Raw genomic sequence first — 22,118 nt, 5'->3', positions numbered from 1 at the left:
TTGTTTTGGTTCTCATCTGAACTTTAATTCTAAACATTTTTAGTTTCACTCCCCAAACAACTTAAATAGAGCGCAATTCGTCTGAGCGCTTTCCCATTTAGAGTCTGCACATGACCAAAAAATAAAAGGCACATGCGAAGCGGTCTCTAATTTTGTTTGACGTTTTGCCCCCAAAGAAAGAAATCTGTGTGCTTTAATTTAATAATATTCTATAATATATTAATAAATAGTTTCGCCTAATTGACACTTTTTTGTTTTAAAACATTAGTAATACGTATGCAACCAACCAAACGGTAAGTGAATAACTAGAAAAACCAAAGTATCGAAAAACCTCCGAGCGAAGACCGATTATTTTGAATCTGATATTTTTCCTAAAACGGTCCGTAAATGAGACTGATTTCGTAAAAGCTCTGCTTAATGGAAAAGTGCAGGATATATTGAATTTAATAAGCAATAGTTTTAAAATTTATTATTTAACAAAAGTTGCATGTTGTCATATAAGGATTTGGTTTAAGCGTTTGTAAATAATTCAGAAATAGCTCTTAGGAAGTTTTTTTCAAATTCTCTCTCAGAGAACCTTTCAACCGAAGCCCTGAAAATAAAATCAATTAGCAGAGATTAAAAAAGCAAAGGCTAATGGTAGGTACCTGGCTGCGTTTCGAATTCCATTCATTTCACCATTATTAACAATGATATTTAGTATGTTATCGGCGTACTCAACTGCGTCAGTTGCGAGAAATCCATTCTGACTTCCCTCGGAGGTTTCCACTATGTCCAGCAAAGGACCGCCCGACCTATGTGCTACCATTATAAGCCCAGCTGCCATGCAATCAACAACTCCGATACCGAAGTGCTCGTTCCACATTGTGTGTATTCCAATACTAGCGGTTTGATACAATTTAAGGAGGTCATCGTAGGGAACATTCACTTTGAACTGAACGTTGTTCTCCAGGGACAAGTGTTTGGACAAATCTTGCATATTTTTCAATCTCTCATAGTCCTCCTCGTTTCGGCATGACCCCACAATCACCAATTTTATTCTGCTCCACAGAGCCTCGTCATTAGCAAGTAAAGTCCTTAACTCGTAAATGGCTTGTAGCTGAAGGGGATGATCTTTTTCCGGTCGAAATTGTCCGACTGATAGAATGACGAATTCGTCGCCCTTTCCTGTGTGTTGAAGCTTTTTAAGATGGCCCACTTCGCATGGAGGGTACACCCGATGGGTCTTGAATGGCACATCCCACAGTTGCAGTATATGATTTTCGGTCCACGACGAGTTAACCATAATAGTCTCAGCGCAACAGCCGACCCATTTATACATCTAAACAAAATTAGCATTAGCAATATAAAGGCGGAAAACATTTATCTATTTAGTATTCACACTCACCTTCGAGAATAATCTGTAATAGGCTAGTTTTGTCCATGTTAAAAAGGGATTCCTAGCCACATACTTTTTATTGTTGTGCGACATCTGCCGCTGCTGGACCCTCTTTAGCATATCCGTACTGATAATCGGATAATGGACATAACAACCAACTTTGGCCTGGGCCAGATACCGAAAAAGTGGAAATGTGAAGGCGTAGCCCATTGTGTCAATAAAAATATCGGGAGGAAACTTGCAAAGCGCTTCCAGACCCAGCACCATCGATCCAATACTTTGTCCCAGCAAAGTAAAGTGCGGATAGTTCTTGGCCTCTATCCAGTGACGTTGTTTGAGAAACACAAATTTTACGTTGTCACTATCAACGGCAATGTTGAACACATTCTTGGCCTTTTGTAATATGGAACTAGGCGAGGCATCTATATCGCCTGTATAAATGATTACTTTGGCATTAGGATACTTTTCCTGGAAAAGAAAGGTTTAAAACTGTAATAATATTTATAATAATACTAACTTATAAAATTAAAATCGACCAAACTTTAGTAAAGACAGTTATGATATAATAGGAACCCTAAAAGACACGTACATAAACATGATGCAACTTTATAAGGTGGCTCATTAGCTTTCCTAAGGATTAAGCATTATAAAGTTTTGCAGATCTCTCTGTCACTGTTATGAGAGGAAAGGGCGCTAGGAAGGAGAGCAATATCAGTCCCGTCCCCAAATGACAGTTGTTCCCCTCATGAGACCACGTATTACATGTTTGCATTATGTACCTTGTGGATGCAAAGTTCTAAATTAAGTTTAGAAAATCACCTGCAACGCTTTTACAGCACACCACAGCACACGTTCTCCGCCGCCACCCGCGTTGCAGTAAGGATGGAAAATACCAATGTTCGTGTTTTTTTCCGAAGATTTGTGCAACTTCTTTTTCCGGCTTAGCAGCCATCGTCTCAGCGAAAAAAACGAAATAACCGCCGCAAGCACGAAAGAAAACAAGACCCAAAGACTGAAATAAAAACAAATTAGTAAATAGGAAAGGCAAAAGGTAAGCTATATTACATTATTACAATCATTTCGAGTTTGTTTTCATCGACTCATAATTATTACACGTAAATAAAAATATTGCATTCTAGGGATGTGAAGAAAGGCGATTTGAATATCGATATATTGTATCGATTCTGTCCTTTGGGGAATCGATGTATCGCAGATCAATAAAAAAATATATTGGGTATTCCCATAAGTCATTGAATCGTGTAGTCCCTGATATTTAGAAATCGAGCAAATGACAAAATATACAAAATATATATCTAACATTCCCCAACACCAGTATTTAAAATATTAATCAAGAATATAAAATATTCAAGAAACCACATTTCACCATGAAACATTGTGTTTAGCCCTAATGGTGGAATATTTATTTAGAAAATATTCTAGTATTTGTGAAGTAACAAAATTGTATTCTTAACAATGTCAATGTCTTATTAAAAGTGCAAGCCATAATTAACTAGCGATATTTTTGTCCCCCTAATTTAGTTAAGCTATGTATGTTATAATAAACCTTATAAAACAGATGGCTTAGCCTCGGAGCCAACAACAATGTGCAATACCTCACTATTTATATATAAATTACATTAAATATTTACTTTAATTAATTTTATCCGTCTGAAGGAAATGTCCCCATTGTCACAAGTCCTGATTGCTAGTCTGATATTCCAGATTTAACATTTAACATTTAAAATTCGTTTTTCAGATTAAAATCGTTTATGATTAAGCAACATCAAGGTAAAAAGAATTTAAGATAATGTACCTACAATTTAAAATGGTAAAAATGTCCAAACTCATAAAATCCTTTTTAGGTAAGAACAAAGCAAAGCTAAGCGGATTTTTCCCTGTAAAATGAAATGAGCTTTTAAGCTTTTGGCCAACATTATATCTGGTCTGAGCATGCGCTAGGATAGGTTCTCCCTTAGTATAACTTTTAAGGATAAATACAATTATACTCGACTGTCTTAAAATCGCGACTATTTTATAATGAAAAATGAAATAATAAAATTTGAAAAAGGGTATTAATGTTGCAAACAATAAAGTGTGTTGTGAAGGTTAATCGGATCTTGTTAAATAGTCGACGAATGACAAAAAACTAGTTTATTCAATAGACAGAACCCCGGAATTCGTATAAGCCATACATACGTACATACACCATTACATTAAAATGGTAAGAATAAAAATGGGTGCTTGCAATATTAAAAGTTGTAAGATAGGTGAAAAGTGAATAAAAGGTCATTTGTGATAAGAAACCCATGTAGCGGTTCACTTACACCATTGAAACAATTCTTATTTATTGAATTTGAGTTATATATACCAAAGTTCAGATACATATATTTTGTACATATGTACGTGGGGGTATGTAAGTATTCGTTTATATGCAGACAAACCTATATTCGTGTACAATTGAAAAAGAGTTCGATTTATTTAATTTTTTATTCGTGAGCTATCTGACAAATTCATGTTATTATTTGCTGTTTAGAAGGACTATTGATTAGTTTAATATTACATACAGATGTATGTATATATAAAAATAAACCGCTGGTATATTTCCATATGAATGGAAATACAATGAGATTAATAATGCACTATAAACATTTTTGTGAATAAGAAATTGTTTGATATCGGAAGACAAATATGGTGTGTTGAGGTGCCTAAACTTAATTTGCTGTAGAAGCTTCGTAGGCATTGATGTGTATACCCTTGCAGAGGGTAATATAACTTCAGCGAAGAATGGAATTAATTGAGAGAGAAATAATATAGAATGTATATGTTCTGAGCGTCGAACTGCCTTCCAGTTCTTAGTCTATATATTAAAATCATTCAGCGAATCTGCGTTAAAGGCATTTTGTATCCAGAATAATCGTATTGATCTCTGATATTTGTAAAAATTCATAGCTGCGCTGTTTTTAAGAATCCAAAATGACCAGTTTTTTGTAGTCTATATGTAGTTTTATGAAATATCCATACGTTTGTATAATAGATATTATGCTAGTTATTTGTCTGCTGCTATCTCGGATGCTACTGTTTTTAATGTTTTTTATAATGATAAATAGATATAAACGTCTTTAAATCTGAATGTCTGTGTTGCGATAGCCCTCACCCAACCGGTTGGACTTCAGTTAGCATTAAATTATAATAATTAAATAAATATATATTAATAAAAAAAAGAATACGTAAAATGTAAAAATATCCTTCAGGGATCACTTAGATGCAGCTGTGCTTGCTTGGAACTAACTTATTCTGCGATAACAACATTTTAAAAGTCAATCTGTAACATATTTTTTATCCATTTGCAATATATTGTAAATCTTTTAAGCCTTTCACAATATATAACTTTCACAATTTATAACTTTATACATTTCAGATAAACTACACAAATGGATATTGGCCGCTAGTTTTATATTTATTTTCATTTGCAATAACATATATAGGTGAGTAAACATAAGTTTAAACAAAGCAAAGACCTTTTTCGTACTTTTTTTTTGAATAGAACTCAATTATAAAATTATCAAAGTTTTTATTCAAAATAAAATTTTGCTGTATTTCTTAAGGCCTACTCGTTCTGATCACAAAAAAATTATATTGCATTCTAGATAGTTATTTATTGATCAATAATATCATAGTCTAATTTCTTCCATTCTAAAAAAATATTAAAAATATAATACAATATCCGACAAAACTTTCTTAACCCTTTTCCAGATGGCTCATTCATATTGCCAGAGAATGACCCCCCCACTACAGCGCCAAAATTCTTATCGAGAGGTCACCTCTACAAGGTCATCGTCGGGGAGACCATAGAGTTACCTTGCAAAGTACAGAACCTCGGCTCATTTGTGTTATTGTGGCGGAAAGGTTCCTCCGTACTCACTGCCGGACATTTGAAAATAACAAGGGATCAACGCTTCAAAATAGTCGGTGACTATAACTTGCAGATAAATGGAGTAAAGACCCAAGATGCTGGAGACTACATTTGTCAGCTAGGTGATCAGGAAAATCGCGACCAAGTTCATACAGTAGAAATTTTGGGTAATTTATTTGATTATTGTATTTCTTCACATGACTTCAAAATATAATTTTTTGTTTTGCTTAAGTCCCGCCTACGCTAAGGGCTCTTCCACATAATGGTCAGGTAACTGCCCGGAAGGGAAGTACTGTTACCTTGGAATGCAAGGCCTCCGGCAATCCGGTTCCCACAATATTTTGGTTCAAGAAGGATGTTTTTTCCGGACCAACTCACCTGTCGGATAGCTCAACATTAATATTGGAAAATGTAGACCGACATCACGCAGGAACATATCAGTGTTCAGCTGATAATGGGGTAAAGGATCGGGTATCCATGGACATACAGCTGACCATACTTTGTAAGTTGTATAATATTAGCATCGATCAAAAACAATATTAGTGAAATGAAAAATATATTCCAGCTCCACCAGAAATCACGGTGGAAAAGTCCTGGGTGCACGCGGCCGAAGGATACGATGTGGAACTGGTTTGCATTGTTCATGGCGATGTAAACTCAGAAGTAAGTTGGCAAAATATTAATGTATCAAACATTTTACATATATTTATATTATAGATGTTGTGGTATCAAAACTCATTTTTACTGGATCCAACCGATCGTCGGTCAATGTATCCGCGTGATGATAGGTACAGCCTTATTATTCGAAACTTCCAGCCAACAGATTTTGGCAATTATAGCTGCGTTGCTGATAATGCTTTGGGGAGAACAAAAAAATATATTGAAGTGTCTGGTCGACCGGGTCCAGCTGATTTTATTTCTCCAGCTTTAAGCGGATTTCTAGATCATTACAACCTGACATGGACAATCGAGTCTATACCGCCGCTTGAGGAAATAAAGCTATTGTACAGACGTCTTTTGGTAATGTTAAAAAAATAGCTGTTTTTTTTTTTGTAATAAATTTGTAATGTAATAACTCATTTCAGATGAATGAAACCTACCAACATCCTGGCAAATGGCACGAGTATCATATTAAGCCTACTCCAATAAGGACAGATGGTTCACACTTTTTAATGTCATATCTCGTTAAAAATTTGGAACACAATGCTGTTTATGAAGCAATTGTTCAGGCTAAAAACAAATATGGATGGAACGAGGTATAACCTTTTAGCTAACCGTTTATAAATTTTTTTTTTTAAACGAATTTTCCATCTGCTCTTTAGATCAGCGATATTCACCAGTTTTATACACGAAACCATGACCTACTTCTTGACATTGATATGGAATATAAAATGGGCATTTCCAGTAATATAAGAATATCTCCAACACTCTGTGGAATACTTTTACCAGCATTTATTTTAGTAATCTTTCCTTTCATTAATGTTTAAAAATAACATCTAGGTTTTATTTGCATATATAATTTAAATGGTGCCTTACTAAAACTTTAGCAAATAATTAAATTTACATGTATGTACGTTAAGAAGTCGTATTTAATGTATTAACATCTCAATAGAAAACTTATCTCATTAGAATACTTATACATATGAATGACATTTGATTTTGTACATTTGTGAATTAGTTCTTCCTATTTGACTGTCTTTTTTAAGGAATTCTTCATTATTAATATCCTAAATAGGTTTCGTTGAATCTTTTATTTATACTCTAAAAAGGTTATACTAATGCAATATTGCAAGATAAATACAAAACGACTTTTTTAACTGTAGACATTTGGTTTCGCTATTTAGATCATGCCAACTAACTTTATTTTAAATATTGATTAATAGTTCATAATGCTTTAAGATGTTGTAATTATTCTGATCAAAAAGTCGTAGGCTTAGGCCCAAGTTAGACCGATCCAAGAACTGAGTACCGCATTATATTATAATTACTTTCAAAAAAGATAAGAGAAACCAGTCTACATAAAATTAAATACTGATAAGAAATAATACCTTTAATTAAAGATCAGAAAGTACATGAAAGTTCAGAAAATCTCATAAGAGGAGTAACGGGGGTAAAGATTTCGAAATAAAATAAGGATAAGTAAGTTCTTAAAGTTGCACAAAACATATATGTACATATAAAATATATCCGCAAGTATTCGTAAAGTTTTCAATTTATTCGGATTAATATCCGAATCATATAAGAACACTTTTACAACGTTTATACGATGCATATCCCTTTTAATTTTAATTAATTTTTACTTAGTTGATAGTGAGTAAAAATGACACTATGGTCAACTTCACTTTCTTGTATTTTAATTTTAATAACTTAAATTAATAATAATGGTGGGATATTGTTTAACATATCGCGAGGTATACAAAGATACTCGTAAAAAAACAATCGTATAAGCGTAGTAATTGTTGATTAAATAAAACATTCGCTTTAATGGATATTTAGAATATAGAAAATGTGGTAATCGGATTCTCTACAGTTGCACAGTATGTTCTCTTATTTGTCTTGTCCGATTTGTGGTTTTTTTGTCATTATACTATATGATAAAGAGATAATTCCGTACATAAAGAACCAGTTCAGTGAAAAATGTAACATTGTTAATTTAATTTTTTTTATTTTATTTAATTTGAAACATAAATAGTTTTTGTTATAGTTAAATTGATTTTCAATCTCGTATTATGGACACTTGTAGTTACACCATTTGAAAAAATACTAGGATGGACATGGCAATTTATAGCTGAAAAAGCTTAGCAATTTAAACGTATTCATTACGTAATATATATACCCTCCTGTAATCATAAAATACATAAATACATATTGCAAATCGTTCAACGATTGTAGATACGTTATAGGCATACCAATGAGAATAAAAACATAACTATAGCCATTAAAAAATTCTTAGAATTAGGGTAATTTTCCTAACCAAAATGTATTAATTATTAAAATAATGTAATTTATAAAATTATTTATTTAAATTCATGTATATACGCACAGGCAAACATATTATCTTCTTTAAGAGCCAGTTGGATATCTATTTTTTTCTTTATTTGTGAAACCATTCGTAAAAACATTATGAAATTCATGTAAAAATTGTTTTCTCATATAAAAAAATCACAAATTAATCAGATAAAGAATACTACAAATGGTATATTATTCATAGAATACAATTAGAAACATAATCAATCTATAACATTATTAACAACTAGACGACAAAGAAAATATACTAACACAATTGTATGATACAAAATAAATCTCTTGAACCGGGAGTAGTAATTAATTAATAATTATTTTGTAAGTTTATACGTCTGTATATCCCAATATATGCATATGTATAATTACGAGTGCACAAACGTCCTGCAAATTTGGATGGGCGTGAGAATGAAAATAAAGCTCTTTTATTTTAATCATAAGTGTTCTTAAACTTAAGCATAGAAAATAATCCCATTAGTGTTATAATTTCTATAAAAGGAAAGATTTACTTTACAGTAAACGTGTAAGATCTACCTACTTGTAATGAATGGCATTATACATAACAAACTTACAAAGCACGAATAAAATCATTTTACTAGTAGATTAACTTACTATCTTTGTGATTCCTTGGCACTTCCTATCTCACACAGAAGGAATTCATAGAGTTCTCAAATAAGGGAAGAGATAACCCAGTTTTGTTTTAATATACGAAAGAAGAGAAAGTCATAGAATATTAATATAACTCCATTCGATTATTGAAATGCATATTTAATTTATTTGGAAATTAAAAATTATTTTATATTTAGTCGAGTGGGGCTCCTTCCGGTGAGGTGGATAGAATAGAGGGCTGAGGACTTATTTGAGTAATAGTTGTTGGTCTGATGGAGAGTAACTGAATGGCTTCTAGCAGACCATCTTGACTACTTGAAGCCAATGGCCAGTTTCCATCTGCAATAAATTTAATATAAAATGTCGTATTTACAATTAGAGTAGTACTTAAACAAATTACCAGAATTATGCGAAGTATATCGTTCTGAACTAGACATTTTGTAGCCTGAAGCCTTCAACGTATTCATTGGCATTATTCTGGTTTGATTCCAAGTTACAGTATTTCTATCGGTTTTTGATGCCTCCCACGGCATTGACCACCTTCGCATCTGACTTTCTGGATCGGTAGAAATTCCGTCTATAACCTCTCCGGCAGCTGCTTCTGACCAACGACGCTGACCGTTTAATGGAAATAGTGGGAAGCTTAAGGAAGACTTAACATTCCGGTGAAATGGGATCTTCATGGACAGCAACTGTCCGGGGTTGGGCAAGGGACCGCGTGTGTGCTCGAAAATGGCTTGCATTGGATTTGCATCGCAAAAGTTTAATTGTGGCGAAGGACCGCGTTGTTGGTCAACTACAAAATGGAGAAAATACGTATTCTACGTAATACATAGACGATTTACAAAATCTCGATACCTGGCTCAGAAATTCCAGTGGCGACAGGACGTTGATCAGTTAATGAATTTCCTCTGGATGAATCCACTTTAGCACCACACAAATTTGGCGATGGGGTTTGTGATCTTTGATCAAATTGATTGCTTCAAAAATACGATATTAAAGATATTTTAAACAAAAAGCCATTATAGTTATATATATATACCGCTGTTTCATTACGCTGCAGTCTTGTTCATGGGGGAACCCTACTGGCGATTGACAGACAAAACAACATGTTAAGGATGAGAATGCGTCGTAGCTGGCAGCGCAAAATTGATGTTGAATATTAATAACTGCTTGGGCATTTTCCAAAACAATCAACTCGTTATGCTCCTTAAACCGTTTTTGTTCCATTTCTGTGTTGGCAGATGGATCTACAGTCGATATAGTAACAAAGTCCTGCAGCAAAGCCAACATGTGAGTCTTTACTGTTCCTGTAGCCACCGTTGTTGCTCTGCGATTAGATTTTAATTATTTCAATTCGTACTTTTTAGCTGTACTAGAATTCTTACCTTGCCAAATCGTTCCAGGAATTTGTCAAATAAGACGTTGTATAATTGTTGAACATGGGCTTATCGCTCAAGGACCACTGCTCCAAAACAGCTATTGAATGTGCCAATTTCGACCCGGCGGTGCATAAATTATTTAGAGCACTTAAATAGTTGATCCATGCAGCAGAGCATTCGCTTAAAGCCGTTTTGGCCGATATTGACGAGTTACTTCCACTACTAGAGGTCGCCGAATGACCGGAATTGTTGCATAGCTCTTCCATTTTACGGCCTTTTAATCTTCTGTTCTGAAAAGAAAATATTTTAAATTCATGTCTATACATCGATGAAGCATAACAAATATACACAAATATACCCAACCAATTACTTAACCAAAGTATACATATTAAGCCTTGAAGTTAATTATCTTCTAGTAACTAATGAAATCTATATACACATACTTGTCGTTCCGACGAAAAACGTTAAGAATAACAATATCCTAACGAACCTATGATATTTTTCGAAAAGGGTGTAAAAGCTACCTGCTAAAACATAGGACTGGAGTCTGAAAATCCTTTGAGCCTATTAGGGTAAGTGGACACAAGCTCGTCCTTTCTTTTTTTTCAACTTTTTACTTACTTATTTACTTAAAAACTTTGCCGGCGACCGAAACGAAAGTGTGGCAGAAACATAACTTCGATAAAAAACCAACCAGGTTTATAAACAAAAATACTGAGTAATTTAAAATATTTTCTCTGCTTTTATGTACTGTAGTCTATCTCATAAAATTATCATACAATTATTAATTTTTATTAATACACATTTAATTATCTTAAGACGCCTGTTCACCTCGAACAAACAGAACTTTTTATTCATAATTTAGTATATTTCCAGTAATTGGTATATGATATATTTGGTATATTCGATTGTACAGCATATGTTCATATTAAACAGCTGTTTGTTTTGTTTATTTATATGGCCTCAGAATTTCAGTTTCTTTTATATTTAGTCAATTATTAAAAGGTTAAATGAATTTGTATACCATTATATTTACTAGTGCAATTAGTACAATTTGCGGACTTGACGCTTTTAAGACAGCCATTGTTCCCAATGAGTTCATAGTTAGTTTCCATGCCAAATACTTTGCACCGATCAGGGAATCCTACATCACAGTGAAGCTCAGTAGCTTAAACGTAAGTAAAAAAACGAAATCAGTTGCTATATCCTTGCAAACGGTATAATGAGTCAATCAGAAGATAACGTCACAGTGAATGAGATATAAACAACCCTATAAATTATGATCAAATTAAGCTGCCGCGGATAAAGAGCTAGTGTCTAAATGAAACTGCAGTTTTTCTTAATAGTCGAATAATTTGTTTTAACTCATTTTATTCTACTCCGAGTTATGGCAAATTTATTGGTTTCAGAAATACGAAATTATCTCATTAGAACCAGCACAACAACATGATCACCGGTGGATTTCTTATGATAGTTCTGCTGAACGCCTACGATCAGTGATCATGATTCAAAACAACCACAAAGGATGTCGTCAAATAAGATTCTATTTTTTTATGCTTAGACAAATTTAAAGAATACTTTTATAAACAAAATCAGGAAAATTTTGGCGGGAAGCCCACGAAAAGGGCCCAGTCGCGTTTAAAAGATAATAAAAACAAGAAAGCAAGCATAGAAAAAATTCGTGTAATGCCAACTTTCGTGAAATTCACCTGTACATACTATTTTTTTTTTTTTAAATTACAGCTTGGCATTTTTCTCTAAATTTGACGATAGTTTCAATGGTAGCTATATGATATAGTAGTCCGAATATCATTAACTTTAACATAAAATTCTTGAATAATACTAAATTCTCTCAAATTTCACAAAAATCTATTAAGAACTGGAAAAGTCGGTATATGATATAGTCGTCCGATCCGGACCGTTCAGACCTTTACACAAGTGAGAGTATAGAAGACTAACTGCAAAGTTTCATGCAGATAGCTTCAAAGCTAAGAGACTATTTTGCGTAGAAACGAACAGAAGTAAATGGCTAAATCGACTCGGTTGTTGTGCTGACCAAGAATATATGTACATATGTATATACTTTAGATGGTAGGAGATGACTCCTTCACAGCGTTGTGAACTTCTGATTGAAAATAATAATAAATAATAATAATAAATTGATGTGCCTTTTTGAGCGGTTGAAAGAATTATAAAGGTCCTGAAAAAAATACAACTAAATTGTCTTAAAATATGTTGGTAAAAGAACAATAACAAGACTAATGCAATCAAAAATCATCATCGGCTATGACCTATTACTCTAAAATTGAATTCTTAGTCGCGGCAAGGAAGTCTCTTATCTTGATTGATTGATGATTTATTGATTTGCTTTAGACGATACTTGCTAATTTGAGTCCCGCGATATCCAATTATTTTTGTTGGTTTCAGTTTAAGAGCAGTGCAAAGATTTAAGGTAAGGTAAGCCTAAATTGATTTGTAAGTAAAATATTTGTATTTACTTAGAATTTTAAAAATTGTTTATTAAAATAAAATATAATATAATAAAACGTACACAATTCATAAAAGAACTTTGTAAAATATTTAACGATGAATTGGATATAATCGATATAATTGGAAGGAAACCGTCGCTGAGACACGCCCCAAAAATTGCTTTCTGATCACAACTATAAGAATTATATAATTAAATATTTATTAAATATTAAAATATTATTAATTAAATTAAATAAATTATTAAATTATTAATTTTGGCTAAAATTCGATTATAATAAATCTTTAATGTGTCGCTAATTAATTAATATTATTAATAATAATTACAAATATTTTTAATCGAACACTTCCAAAATTCAATTTAAATATTAATCGGAGATGAGTTATGATTAGGAAAGGAGCTCAATTATTTTTATCAGAAAGGGGGATAGAAAAAGACTGAAGAATACTGACTGGAGATGAATTCCAATTTGCTTATTTTTACGACGGGAATGGTATCATGGTCCTTCGCCAGAAAACAGTTTATCACTGATTACTGATCTGTAACCATTCATGATTTTTGTTTCAACTCTCATAACAATTGTCAAGCGTTTCTGTTTAAACCCTGATAAAAATTTAATTAACATTTGATTTACGACCTTGGCATCTAGGTAACAGGCTGGACCATTATACCACGGCACAATTTAGCTTCGCAATATCCAAGCGATTTCGACATATTAAGGACCTTGGACGAAGATCCAGCATCAATTCAGTTAGTTATAAAAAGGATTCAAACGCACCCATTAGTTAAAAAGGTGTTTCCCAATCGAAGTGTTCACAGAACTCTTTCTCATAGTCCGGGTAGTAATATCACAAATGTAAACCGACAGCCCCAAGGCGTTTTGCGAAACAGAGACCCGGATAATGACCGGACTCGCCAGGCTTGCTCAGTTCTGAAAGCCAATGTTCTTTGGAAGCTAGGCATCACAGGCAAAGGAGTCAAAGTTGCTATCTTTGATACTGGCTTAACCAAGAACCATCCGCATTTTCGAAATGTGAAAGAACGTACTAATTGGACCAATGAAAAGTCCCTGGATGACAAGGTTAGTCATGGGACTTTCGTCGCAGGGGTCATAGCCTCGTCCAGAGAATGCCTTGGTTTTGCCCCTGATGCTGATCTGTACATTTTTAAAGTGTTTACGAATTCCCAGGTGGGTAATCGTGCTATTCCTTTAAAATAAGTCTATCTAATCGAATAATATTTACCTCACGCCTTAGGTTTCCTACACTTCCTGGTTCCTCGATGCTTTTAACTATGCAATTTTCAAAAAAATTAACATACTCAACCTTAGCATAGGTGGACCGGACTTTATGGATGCGCCGTTTGTGGAGAAAGTTCTAGAGCTGTCGGCCAATAATGTCATAATGATATCTGCGGCAGGTAATGATGGTCCTCTATATGGAACTCTCAACAATCCAGGGGACCAAAGCGACGTTATTGGTGTTGGCGGCATTCAGTTCGATGACAAAATAGCCAAGTTCAGTTCGAGAGGTATGACGACTTGGGAACTTCCGAGGGGATATGGCCGATTAGGGCTGGATATAGTTACTTACGGAAGTCAGGTGGAAGGCAGTGATGTGCGGAAAGGCTGCAGGCGCCTCTCAGGAACCTCAGTTTCATCTCCAGTTGTTGCAGGAGTAGCCGCCTTATTGGTCAGCGGTGCCTTTCATAAAATCGACTTGATTAACCCAGCATCCCTCAAACAAGTATTGATTGAAGGGGCAGAAAAGCTTCCACACTACAATATGTTTGAGCAGGGTGCTGGAAAACTGAACTTGTTAAAAAGTATGCGGTTGTTGCTATCTTATAAGCCAAAAATAAGTCTTGTTCCGCCCTTTCTTGATTTTACTTTGAACTATATGTGGCCGTACAGTTCTCAGCCGTTGTATTACGGAAGCTCCGTGGCTATAGCAAACGTAACTATACTCAATGGGATATCAGTTACCAGTCAGATTTTGGGTACCCCGAAATGGATTCCAGACCTAATGCATCACGGCCAGTTTCTTCAAATATCGACAGAAGTTTCTCCATTCCTCTGGCCGTGGACCGGGTGGATGGCAGTTTTTATTGGTGAGTAATTTCAAATCCCTTATACTAACTAGAAGCCGATGAGGCCCATACATTTGACTGTCATATTCAAGCAAGAAACATCTTTTTGTAATTATAAGTTTTTTGGCTATTTATTATTCTGTTTTTACTTATTTGTTATTGATTTTGATTAACTTTTAAAGCTGTTAATAAGGATGGCGAAAACTTTGAGGGCGTTTGCAAAGGAGCTATTACTGTAGTTGTTGAAAGTTGGAAAGAGTCGACAAACGAAACTCACATAAGCGAAGTCAGGTTGCCTTTGACCATAAAGGTAACGCAGAAACCTCCAAGAAGCAAAAGGATTCTGTGGGACCAGTACCATAGCTTGAGGTATCCGCCGCGATATATACCAAGAGATGATCTAAAGGTGAAATCAGATCCTTTGGACTGGAGGGCGGATCACATACACACAAACTTTAAGGACATGTATACGCACCTGCGAAATGTTGGCTACTACATTGACGTTTTGCGGGAACCCTTCACCTGCTTCAATGTATCAGATTACGGAGCTCTATTGATTGTTGATCCAGAGAAAGAGTTTGCTGACGACGAAATACTTGCCATACAAGAAAATGTTTATAGGAACGGCCTGGGTGTCGTCATATTCGGAGATTGGTATAATACAACGGTTATGAAAAAAATTAAATTCTTTGACGAAAATACAAGACAATGGTGGACGCCTGATACCGGCGGCGCCAATATTCCGGCCCTAAATGATTTGCTAAAACCATTTGGAATTGGTTTTGGCGATTTTGTCGGTGAGGCTCACTTCAAACTGGGAGACCATTCGATGTACTATGCCAGTGGTGCGACAATTGTACGATTTCCAAATAACCCCGGAGACATACTGGTGGGGACAAAGCTAAATGATCAAGGATTTTCGGTAGATATATAACTAATTAATTATTCATAATAAGAAAAAAAATACTTTTTTCTTCTAGATTATAAATTCAAAAACACCTACTAAAGAGGGTAAGGAAGATCTACCTATTTTGGGCATGTTCCAAGCTAAGCTCAACCATGTCGAAAAAAACGAACCAATTAGCACTGAGTATTCTAAATACAAAAACAGAGGTCTGTTGTACCGAAAAAGTTATCGAAGCATCAGCTTTGCAAAAACGAAACACAATATTCAAACTGATGGAGAAGGGCGTATAGCGGTCTATGGAGACTCAAACTGTCTGGATTCGACGCATCTCGAAAAGGCTTGCTTTTGGCTACTAAATGTATTTTTAGATTTTGCCATAAACTCACACAAGTCCAGCTTGTTGCAAAATCTGAACCGCATAGAAGAGTTCAGTAAAGTAAACGAAGCACCTTTACCTTTAAGAATACGTAGTGATGGTATAAGTCCAGTTCTGCAAAGGAAGTCTTGTGATTATATTTCCTGGCTACTCCCAACAGAGGAAAAGGAAGTGGAAGACAAAGAACCTTCTATTAACGATATAGTCACAAGCAAAAATGAAGGTATTTTAATCTATTTATAGCTCAACATTTAGTATAAAGATATTTTTCTTTTCAGAATATGAAAACAACGTCATCCAAAAGATTTTGGATGTGGAGATTACGAAATTGTGTCAAGACAGTGAATACTTTACAGAATGTCAGGACTCCGAGTGCTTAAGAGCTCCAATTATATTTTTGATTTGTACAAGCTTAATGGTTTTTATATTATTTTTATTATTTGTAAAGCACATACATATATTTCGTAGATAAATAATTTTCTAACAATTTGAAACCGTGTTTCATGTTTTGAAAGTTTCCATTAATTGACCCCACCTACCTTCATATTCAAATGTCACGTATGTGGGATACAAAATAATTTATATATCAATAACGTTAGTTTTAAAAACACATTTTATTCATTTGTATAATTTTAAAATCTTTAAATTGTAAGTTACTTAAAAAATTAAAAATGAGAGCATTTCAATCTACATACAAATAATTGTATTTGTAAAGAGCTTTGTTTGAATTAGTTGTAAAAAGCTTTGTGCTTTTGACAAAAAGTCGATGTATTTTTCTAAGTTAAATAAATTATACGTATTTAATATATTTGAATTTTTTACATTCAAAGTACAGTTATAGATATACAAAATGTCCAATAATTTACACTTAACTAAATAAATTAATTTACAGGAGTTGTATTATTTGTTATCGATGTCGTATTGAAATTTACTCTTAAACTACGGCTTGCATGTTCCTGTGGCAATATACACATAGCCTATCATTTTTTTTCGTTGTCAATTTTACTTTTATCCAACGATGACGACACCATTCCGCCGCCATTTGAAGGATATAGCTTTTCCAAATAGTTTAATGATTCATTCAAGAAAGTCTGTAAAGAAAAGGTAAGACTTGATTGGTGATCTATGTTTGGTGTATTGTAATCGTAGTGAAATATGTACCTGGAAAGCATGCAGAACGGCCATTATTGCGGGTGATCCAAAGCCGTGCGTAATCAAGGAAAAATGTGTTAAGTGGCGCTGCATCGAAGGCTCCAACAAGTGCTGTGATCTTGTGCCAAAATGGGTCGTTCGATCTTGACTTAAGATCTGCATTAATTCTTTTGTAATCTGGAAAATAAGAATTATATTTTGCTTGTTATATTAAAAAGTATTTACAGTCTAAATATGCAACATTTTGAGGATGGAGAGTGATCTTTGAAAAACTTGTTTATAAGTTTTAAGAGTGATTTATTTACTTAATTACACTGAATGTGCAAAAAAAAAAACCCAAAAAGAACATCCTTGACGGGTGGTGTCTGACGCTGGCAATGTGTGGGTTTTGCTTTTCACGAAAAATCAATTCACAAACTTTATATGCATGACAAGTTCGACCCTACATTTGTTAACATAAGTTTTTCCACTTTTAGTTAAATCAAACTAAACAATTGTCGTCCTATTTCGGGTCAATTTAACTAATATGCCACTTTTTGCATAATCACAATTAAAGATACATAAACCAAATTTAATTAATTCAATTGTTCCGATATGGACATCGGGCATCCTTATTTTTCTAAGACCTTACCTGCTGGGAGTGAAGGATGAGCTCTTTCCGTCTGTAGGAGTCCTGTGGCTCCGTTTGATGGCGGACAATGTACTCAGCCAGCTGCCTTGCCGGGAATTCCGTCTCACACACGAAATGGAAATCCTTAGCCAAGTGCGTTGCCTCGCCCTCCACCAAAGATGTGAGTAGCGTCACGTTAGCCGCTTTTCGCCTTCCAGCCGGTAAGTTCAGACCAATCTTCTCCAGCTTCTCCCGCAAGAGCCGACCTCCATTCTTGCTCTTGGCTCTGAAAGAAGGAATACATAACTTAAGGAGATGATGAGGATGGCGAGTAAGCCAAACCCACCTTCGGAGCACCCCGCCCAGGAGGGAGGCGTTTAAGCACTCGGGTGGTGACAGCCGGCGCTGCACTTCGGCAATGGTGACCTTGTATTTCGACGTGCTCGATAGGAGACTAAGGCGACCAGGAACTGCACAGAATACCTCGCTGGGCGAACCCGAGCCCAGGTTCCCGGATTCTTTCCCGCTTTTCATGCCTGAAAATAAACGCAAAAAACTCCATGAGTGTGTGCCGTATATTGTTAACGGGAAGAAAGATATATTATTATTGCCATTGTTGTTATTGTTCAGCCAAAGCAAAGTGTGAACGCAGGACGTGGAGATCATTTTACCCGAATCCTGCCAATTAGAAGTACCAGATTCTATTTCACAATGCCCACAAACACAGGATTTTGCGGGGTTGGTCCTTGCATTGTTATTTAGGCGTGTTCGTAGTTCCGCCTTAAACACAACGTGAAGTGGAGTGCAACTTGCAAGTTCATTCAGATTATGAAAAGTTTGTATAGTAATATTAATATAAAAAGAAATATTACTGCCTTTGATAGTATTTATTTCTGAGTACCATGAATTATTCTTGATCAATATATCTGAAAATTGAAACATTTGATTCTAATCTGAAGTCCTACATGTATTTGTACTACTTGCACATGAATCCTTCCAATTTGTCTTCACTGCAGTTTTTATATTTTTCTACCATTCTTTCTGGCGAAATGGCTCACTTTGTTTTAAACTTAATATTTTTTTTTAGTAAATTCCACAATTTTCTTAACTACCTCAAATAATTTGTTTCAGAAACTAAGCCTGAAATCTTATTTAAAAATTTCTTTAACTTACTCTTAATAAGCGGCAAGTCGGACATAAAAGCCACATTATCGTCGAGGGCAGGGGCTTGGACATCATCAACAGCGTTTTGAAGGGCTTGGTGCAAAGCTAAGGACTCGTGTTCATGTCCCAGTCTGGTTCCGTGGGCAGCTCCAGCCGATATTGCACTTCCGTAATCACTTCTTCTATCCGTGTACGGAAATCCGTGGGACAGTTGGGTCTGTAAGGATATAATTGTTGCAATAATTCATGAACTTATTTTTATGATGACAAAAACGTTAATGTAAGTTCTGTGCAAAACGGAACCTTTTCAAAATTGTGTTAATTGAAATAGTATGAAAACGCAAATGTACAAAAGTGTGCCGCTGCTTATACGTTGGACAATAAATTAACTCTGATCGATGTAGAGCTTCGAAACAATATTCTTTAAATGTAAAAAAATTATATATATACAAAAAATAGCAATTATGAAATAATAATGAATAACAAATTAAATACCTTAACCCCTTCCAACTTTATAAGGATAACAATAGAATTGAACAAAATTTTTAGCTCTTGTAACGAGATGTTTAATTTAACCGTCTTAGAATTGAGTAAGAAAACAAATATTGTTTTTTTAAACGCATTCGTTAAAGTTCAGTGTATTCCATAGACGCCTCAAGTCAAGCGGAAAACGTAATATTTGTAACCCAACGATATTTCTGTGTGTATTGTAAAAATGATGGCAATAATTGCGAGATTATTAATACATCGGCGCTTCGGTTTCGCCAAGGGGTTGAAACGCCGCTTGGCCAATCGCAGCTTCTTGGCATAATGTATGCAGACCGGCTGGAACACACACATAAGGCGGGCCCTTGTGTGTGGCGTGTCTGTGAGAAAGACCCTTCGGCGGACAGATGCGCACCAGAGCAGCAGAGCACCAGAGCACCAGAGCCTGCAAGGATACGAGGCTGCGGGAATACGCCTTTTCATAACATTAGCGTTGCGTTTTACTGCACTGCTTGCGGAGCAAAACAAATGTGGAACCAGATTCCCTTCGGCGGGCTAAGATAGAGCTAGGAATTTCATCGTTGTTGGCAAGACGCTCTGGCAAAATCTGAAGAACATTTTTAGCATTTTCCGGAGGATGTTTTTTAATGCACTCGAATGGAATGCGTTCCAAAATAACTTCGACAACTTTTACAGAATGGGGCAATTTCCACCCCTGCTGAATTTTCCATGGCCTCCGAAGCCAAGAATGTAGCGAAATATGCAAGAATAATGTGGAAGAAGACGCAAATTCTGAAACGGATGAAAAGATTGGGTCCGGGGCTCAACTGCCTGCTTGTTAGTATAAAAAGTAATTTGGCTTTCAATTGTTCAGCACATAAATTAATACTTTTTAAGCTATTTTCCCTCTTAATTTTGCACTCGAAAAAATACAGTGAAGATGAAGAAATACGAAAGATACGCCTCTAGAATAACAATCGAAAGGCGATTCGGAAAATAAACCTTGTCATAAGCCAATTCAAACTCATTCCATTAGGGAATTGGTAAAATAGTTCAAATCATTTTGATCGGTGCACAACTTACGACATGTCCCTGCAATTCAGCCTCTCTGTGGGTCCTGTGAATCCCCAGTTGATCCTGCGTGGACCGCAGCCCCGCCAGCTGATTGTAGTGGTGCAGTGGGGCGTGGTGCAGCGAGGAAAGGGGCTGGCCATAGGGATCCGTGCCCAAGTACTCGAGGGCACCGTGGTTCTGCAAGTAGCCGGATATCTAGATAACGCTTGGGAATAATCAAAGCGGCAAGCGGGATGGAGTCTTACCTGTTGCTGGGGCGGACTTTGCGTGGAGTGGTGGAAGGGGGGCGGAAAGTACGGCGGCTGAAAGTCGGACTGCAGCGATTGGTGGTGCATGGTGGCCGCCGATCCATGGGTGCTACTGTGTCCACTGTGCCCGGTAGCCGGTCCGCTGCGCCCCGTGTGACCGCCGGAGTGCGTGGTGTACGCCGCACTGCTGCTGGAGAGGCCTAGGCTGCCATGTCCACTTAGGCGTTCCTAGAGAAGGACAATGTTCAGTTTATACGATTTAAATTAAAAACTATTGATTTATGGTAAAATTCATAACCCGCCGGAAAACAGAAAAATAGTTTTTGTTTTGATTTCGACTTGGTATTCTAATCTATAATATATAAATTATACATTTCGAATATGGGGAGTGGTTTATTGATTAATTTTACCAATATTTAATAAGGACTGTTTCACCTATTTATGGAAACAATTATTTTCCATGGTCAAAAAAAGGCAATTGTACACTAGCTACCTTACTATCTTCCTACAGTTTACTTTGAAAGTTATCTTAGAGTTCCCTAGACGTACTTATCAGTTGTAATATGTTTAAATAAAATATTTATTTTAAGAATATAGTACTTTGCGAGGACTTCCAGCTAGATTCATGAAATAAAAATTTATATAATTTTCGGCTTAACTTTTGGTTGACGAAAGTTAAAAAAAAGGTAAAAAACTACGAAATCTTGTAGGTAACATTAGACAGTAACTTTAGAGTTATCAGTCAGAAGGATAAAAAAATATTGTAAAAAAGATATCATACAAACCGTTGACCTATGAGCCTATGAGAGCTAGAGTCGTCTTATTCGGAGGCAACGTTTTATTGATATGATATGTATTTTATTTTATTTTAGAACCCTTACCCTTTCCCTTAAATTCTTTCGGAGGTAATTCTATCCATACCAAATATCCTAGAGATAGCAGAAAGTATTTATAAATACATAGATACCATGTCGCAATGCTAGATTCGATATATAAACTTTTAACTTTGCGATAAATGTGCGATAAATCAAAATTTCATTTTTTAATATAATCTGAGAGAGTGAAATGTGATACTTAAAATTCAAAATATCTCAGTTTGTAACAATTTCGATATGATATTGAGCGCGATGATGAATGATAAACTTGTAAAGTTGAAAACTTGTACTTATATTGTTTGGACCCGCCAGAGATGCTTAATCGCTGTGTCTTAAGATGACTTGTG

The 22,118-nt window shown here is 35.2% G+C and overlaps 5 protein-coding genes across 15 annotated transcripts in view; 2 read left to right on the top strand and 3 right to left on the bottom strand.

Annotated features, from left to right (window-relative positions):
* Nucleotides 1-437: 437 nt before the first annotated feature.
* Nucleotides 438-2,556, bottom strand: Alg11 (ALG11 alpha-1,2-mannosyltransferase). Its single transcript, XM_020960412.2, has 5 exons — nucleotides 2,444-2,556; nucleotides 2,198-2,390; nucleotides 1,388-1,846; nucleotides 648-1,321; nucleotides 438-592 (listed from the first exon to the last, which is right to left on the bottom strand). Exons 1-5 carry the CDS (start codon nucleotides 2,455-2,457, stop codon nucleotides 511-513), a joined length of 1,422 nt encoding a protein of 473 aa, XP_020816071.2. The 5' UTR covers nucleotides 2,458-2,556; the 3' UTR covers nucleotides 438-510.
* A 697-nt stretch (nucleotides 2,557-3,253) lies between these two features.
* Nucleotides 3,254-8,919, top strand: LOC110189900 (limbic system-associated membrane protein). Its single transcript, XM_020960161.2, has 8 exons — nucleotides 3,254-3,599; nucleotides 4,797-4,863; nucleotides 5,132-5,458; nucleotides 5,524-5,793; nucleotides 5,857-5,954; nucleotides 6,009-6,311; nucleotides 6,377-6,547; nucleotides 6,614-8,919. Exons 1-8 carry the CDS (start codon nucleotides 3,597-3,599, stop codon nucleotides 6,776-6,778), a joined length of 1,404 nt encoding a protein of 467 aa, XP_020815820.2. The 5' UTR covers nucleotides 3,254-3,596; the 3' UTR covers nucleotides 6,779-8,919.
* A 145-nt stretch (nucleotides 8,920-9,064) lies between these two features.
* On the bottom strand, nucleotides 9,065-13,703 carry LOC110189901 (uncharacterized). Of its 6 annotated transcripts, none has more exons than XM_086834575.1 (6): nucleotides 13,570-13,703; nucleotides 10,310-10,593; nucleotides 9,964-10,251; nucleotides 9,780-9,901; nucleotides 9,322-9,717; nucleotides 9,065-9,260 (listed from the first exon to the last, which is right to left on the bottom strand). In XM_086834575.1, the coding sequence occupies exons 2-6, from the start codon at nucleotides 10,567-10,569 to the stop codon at nucleotides 9,115-9,117; spliced, it is 1,212 nt and encodes a 403-aa protein (XP_086690701.1). In that variant the 5' UTR covers nucleotides 10,570-10,593; nucleotides 13,570-13,703; the 3' UTR covers nucleotides 9,065-9,114. The 6 variants fall into 6 exon arrangements, with proteins under 6 accessions (XP_086690701.1, XP_086690703.1, XP_020815822.1 ...); XM_086834577.1 differs by having other exon boundaries at nucleotides 10,310-10,588; nucleotides 13,570-13,689; XM_020960163.2 differs by lacking the exon at nucleotides 13,570-13,703 and adding an exon at nucleotides 10,925-11,155.
* On the top strand, nucleotides 11,198-17,056 carry S1P (membrane-bound transcription factor site-1 protease). Its single transcript, XM_020960159.2, has 6 exons — nucleotides 11,198-11,478; nucleotides 13,441-13,980; nucleotides 14,048-14,900; nucleotides 15,062-15,801; nucleotides 15,860-16,385; nucleotides 16,441-17,056. Exons 1-6 carry the CDS (start codon nucleotides 11,314-11,316, stop codon nucleotides 16,632-16,634), a joined length of 3,018 nt encoding a protein of 1,005 aa, XP_020815818.2. The 5' UTR covers nucleotides 11,198-11,313; the 3' UTR covers nucleotides 16,635-17,056.
* Nucleotides 16,758-22,118, bottom strand: part of TfAP-2 (transcription factor AP-2) — a 29,678-nt gene continuing 24,317 nt past the window's right edge. For 3 of the 6 annotated variants that reach the window (XM_086834573.1, XM_020960301.2, XM_086834572.1), the window contains 7 exons: nucleotides 20,894-21,124; nucleotides 20,658-20,825; nucleotides 19,098-19,305; nucleotides 18,271-18,460; nucleotides 17,946-18,210; nucleotides 17,324-17,491; nucleotides 16,758-17,253 (listed from right to left, as the gene is read on the bottom strand). In XM_086834573.1, coding sequence (XP_086690699.1) covers nucleotides 17,143-17,253; nucleotides 17,324-17,491; nucleotides 17,946-18,210; nucleotides 18,271-18,460; nucleotides 19,098-19,305; nucleotides 20,658-20,825; nucleotides 20,894-21,124 — 1,341 coding nt within the window. In that variant the 3' untranslated portion in view covers nucleotides 16,758-17,142. Of the gene's footprint in view, nucleotides 17,254-17,323; nucleotides 17,492-17,945; nucleotides 18,211-18,270; nucleotides 18,461-19,097; nucleotides 19,306-20,657; nucleotides 20,844-20,893; nucleotides 21,125-22,118 lie in introns of all 6 variants that reach the window. The other 3 variants (XM_086834570.1, XM_086834568.1, XM_086834569.1) reach the window with 1 other exon arrangement.

The sequence above is a fragment of the Drosophila serrata genome, unplaced genomic scaffold (genome assembly GCF_035046125.1).
Source record: "Drosophila serrata isolate PLE 108 unplaced genomic scaffold, ASM3504612v1 contig_272, whole genome shotgun sequence".
In the NCBI taxonomy this organism is placed as follows: Eukaryota; Metazoa; Arthropoda; class Insecta; order Diptera; family Drosophilidae; genus Drosophila; species Drosophila serrata.
Note: the sequence above shows the minus strand (reverse complement) of the source record. Positions and strands in the feature narration are given on the sequence as shown.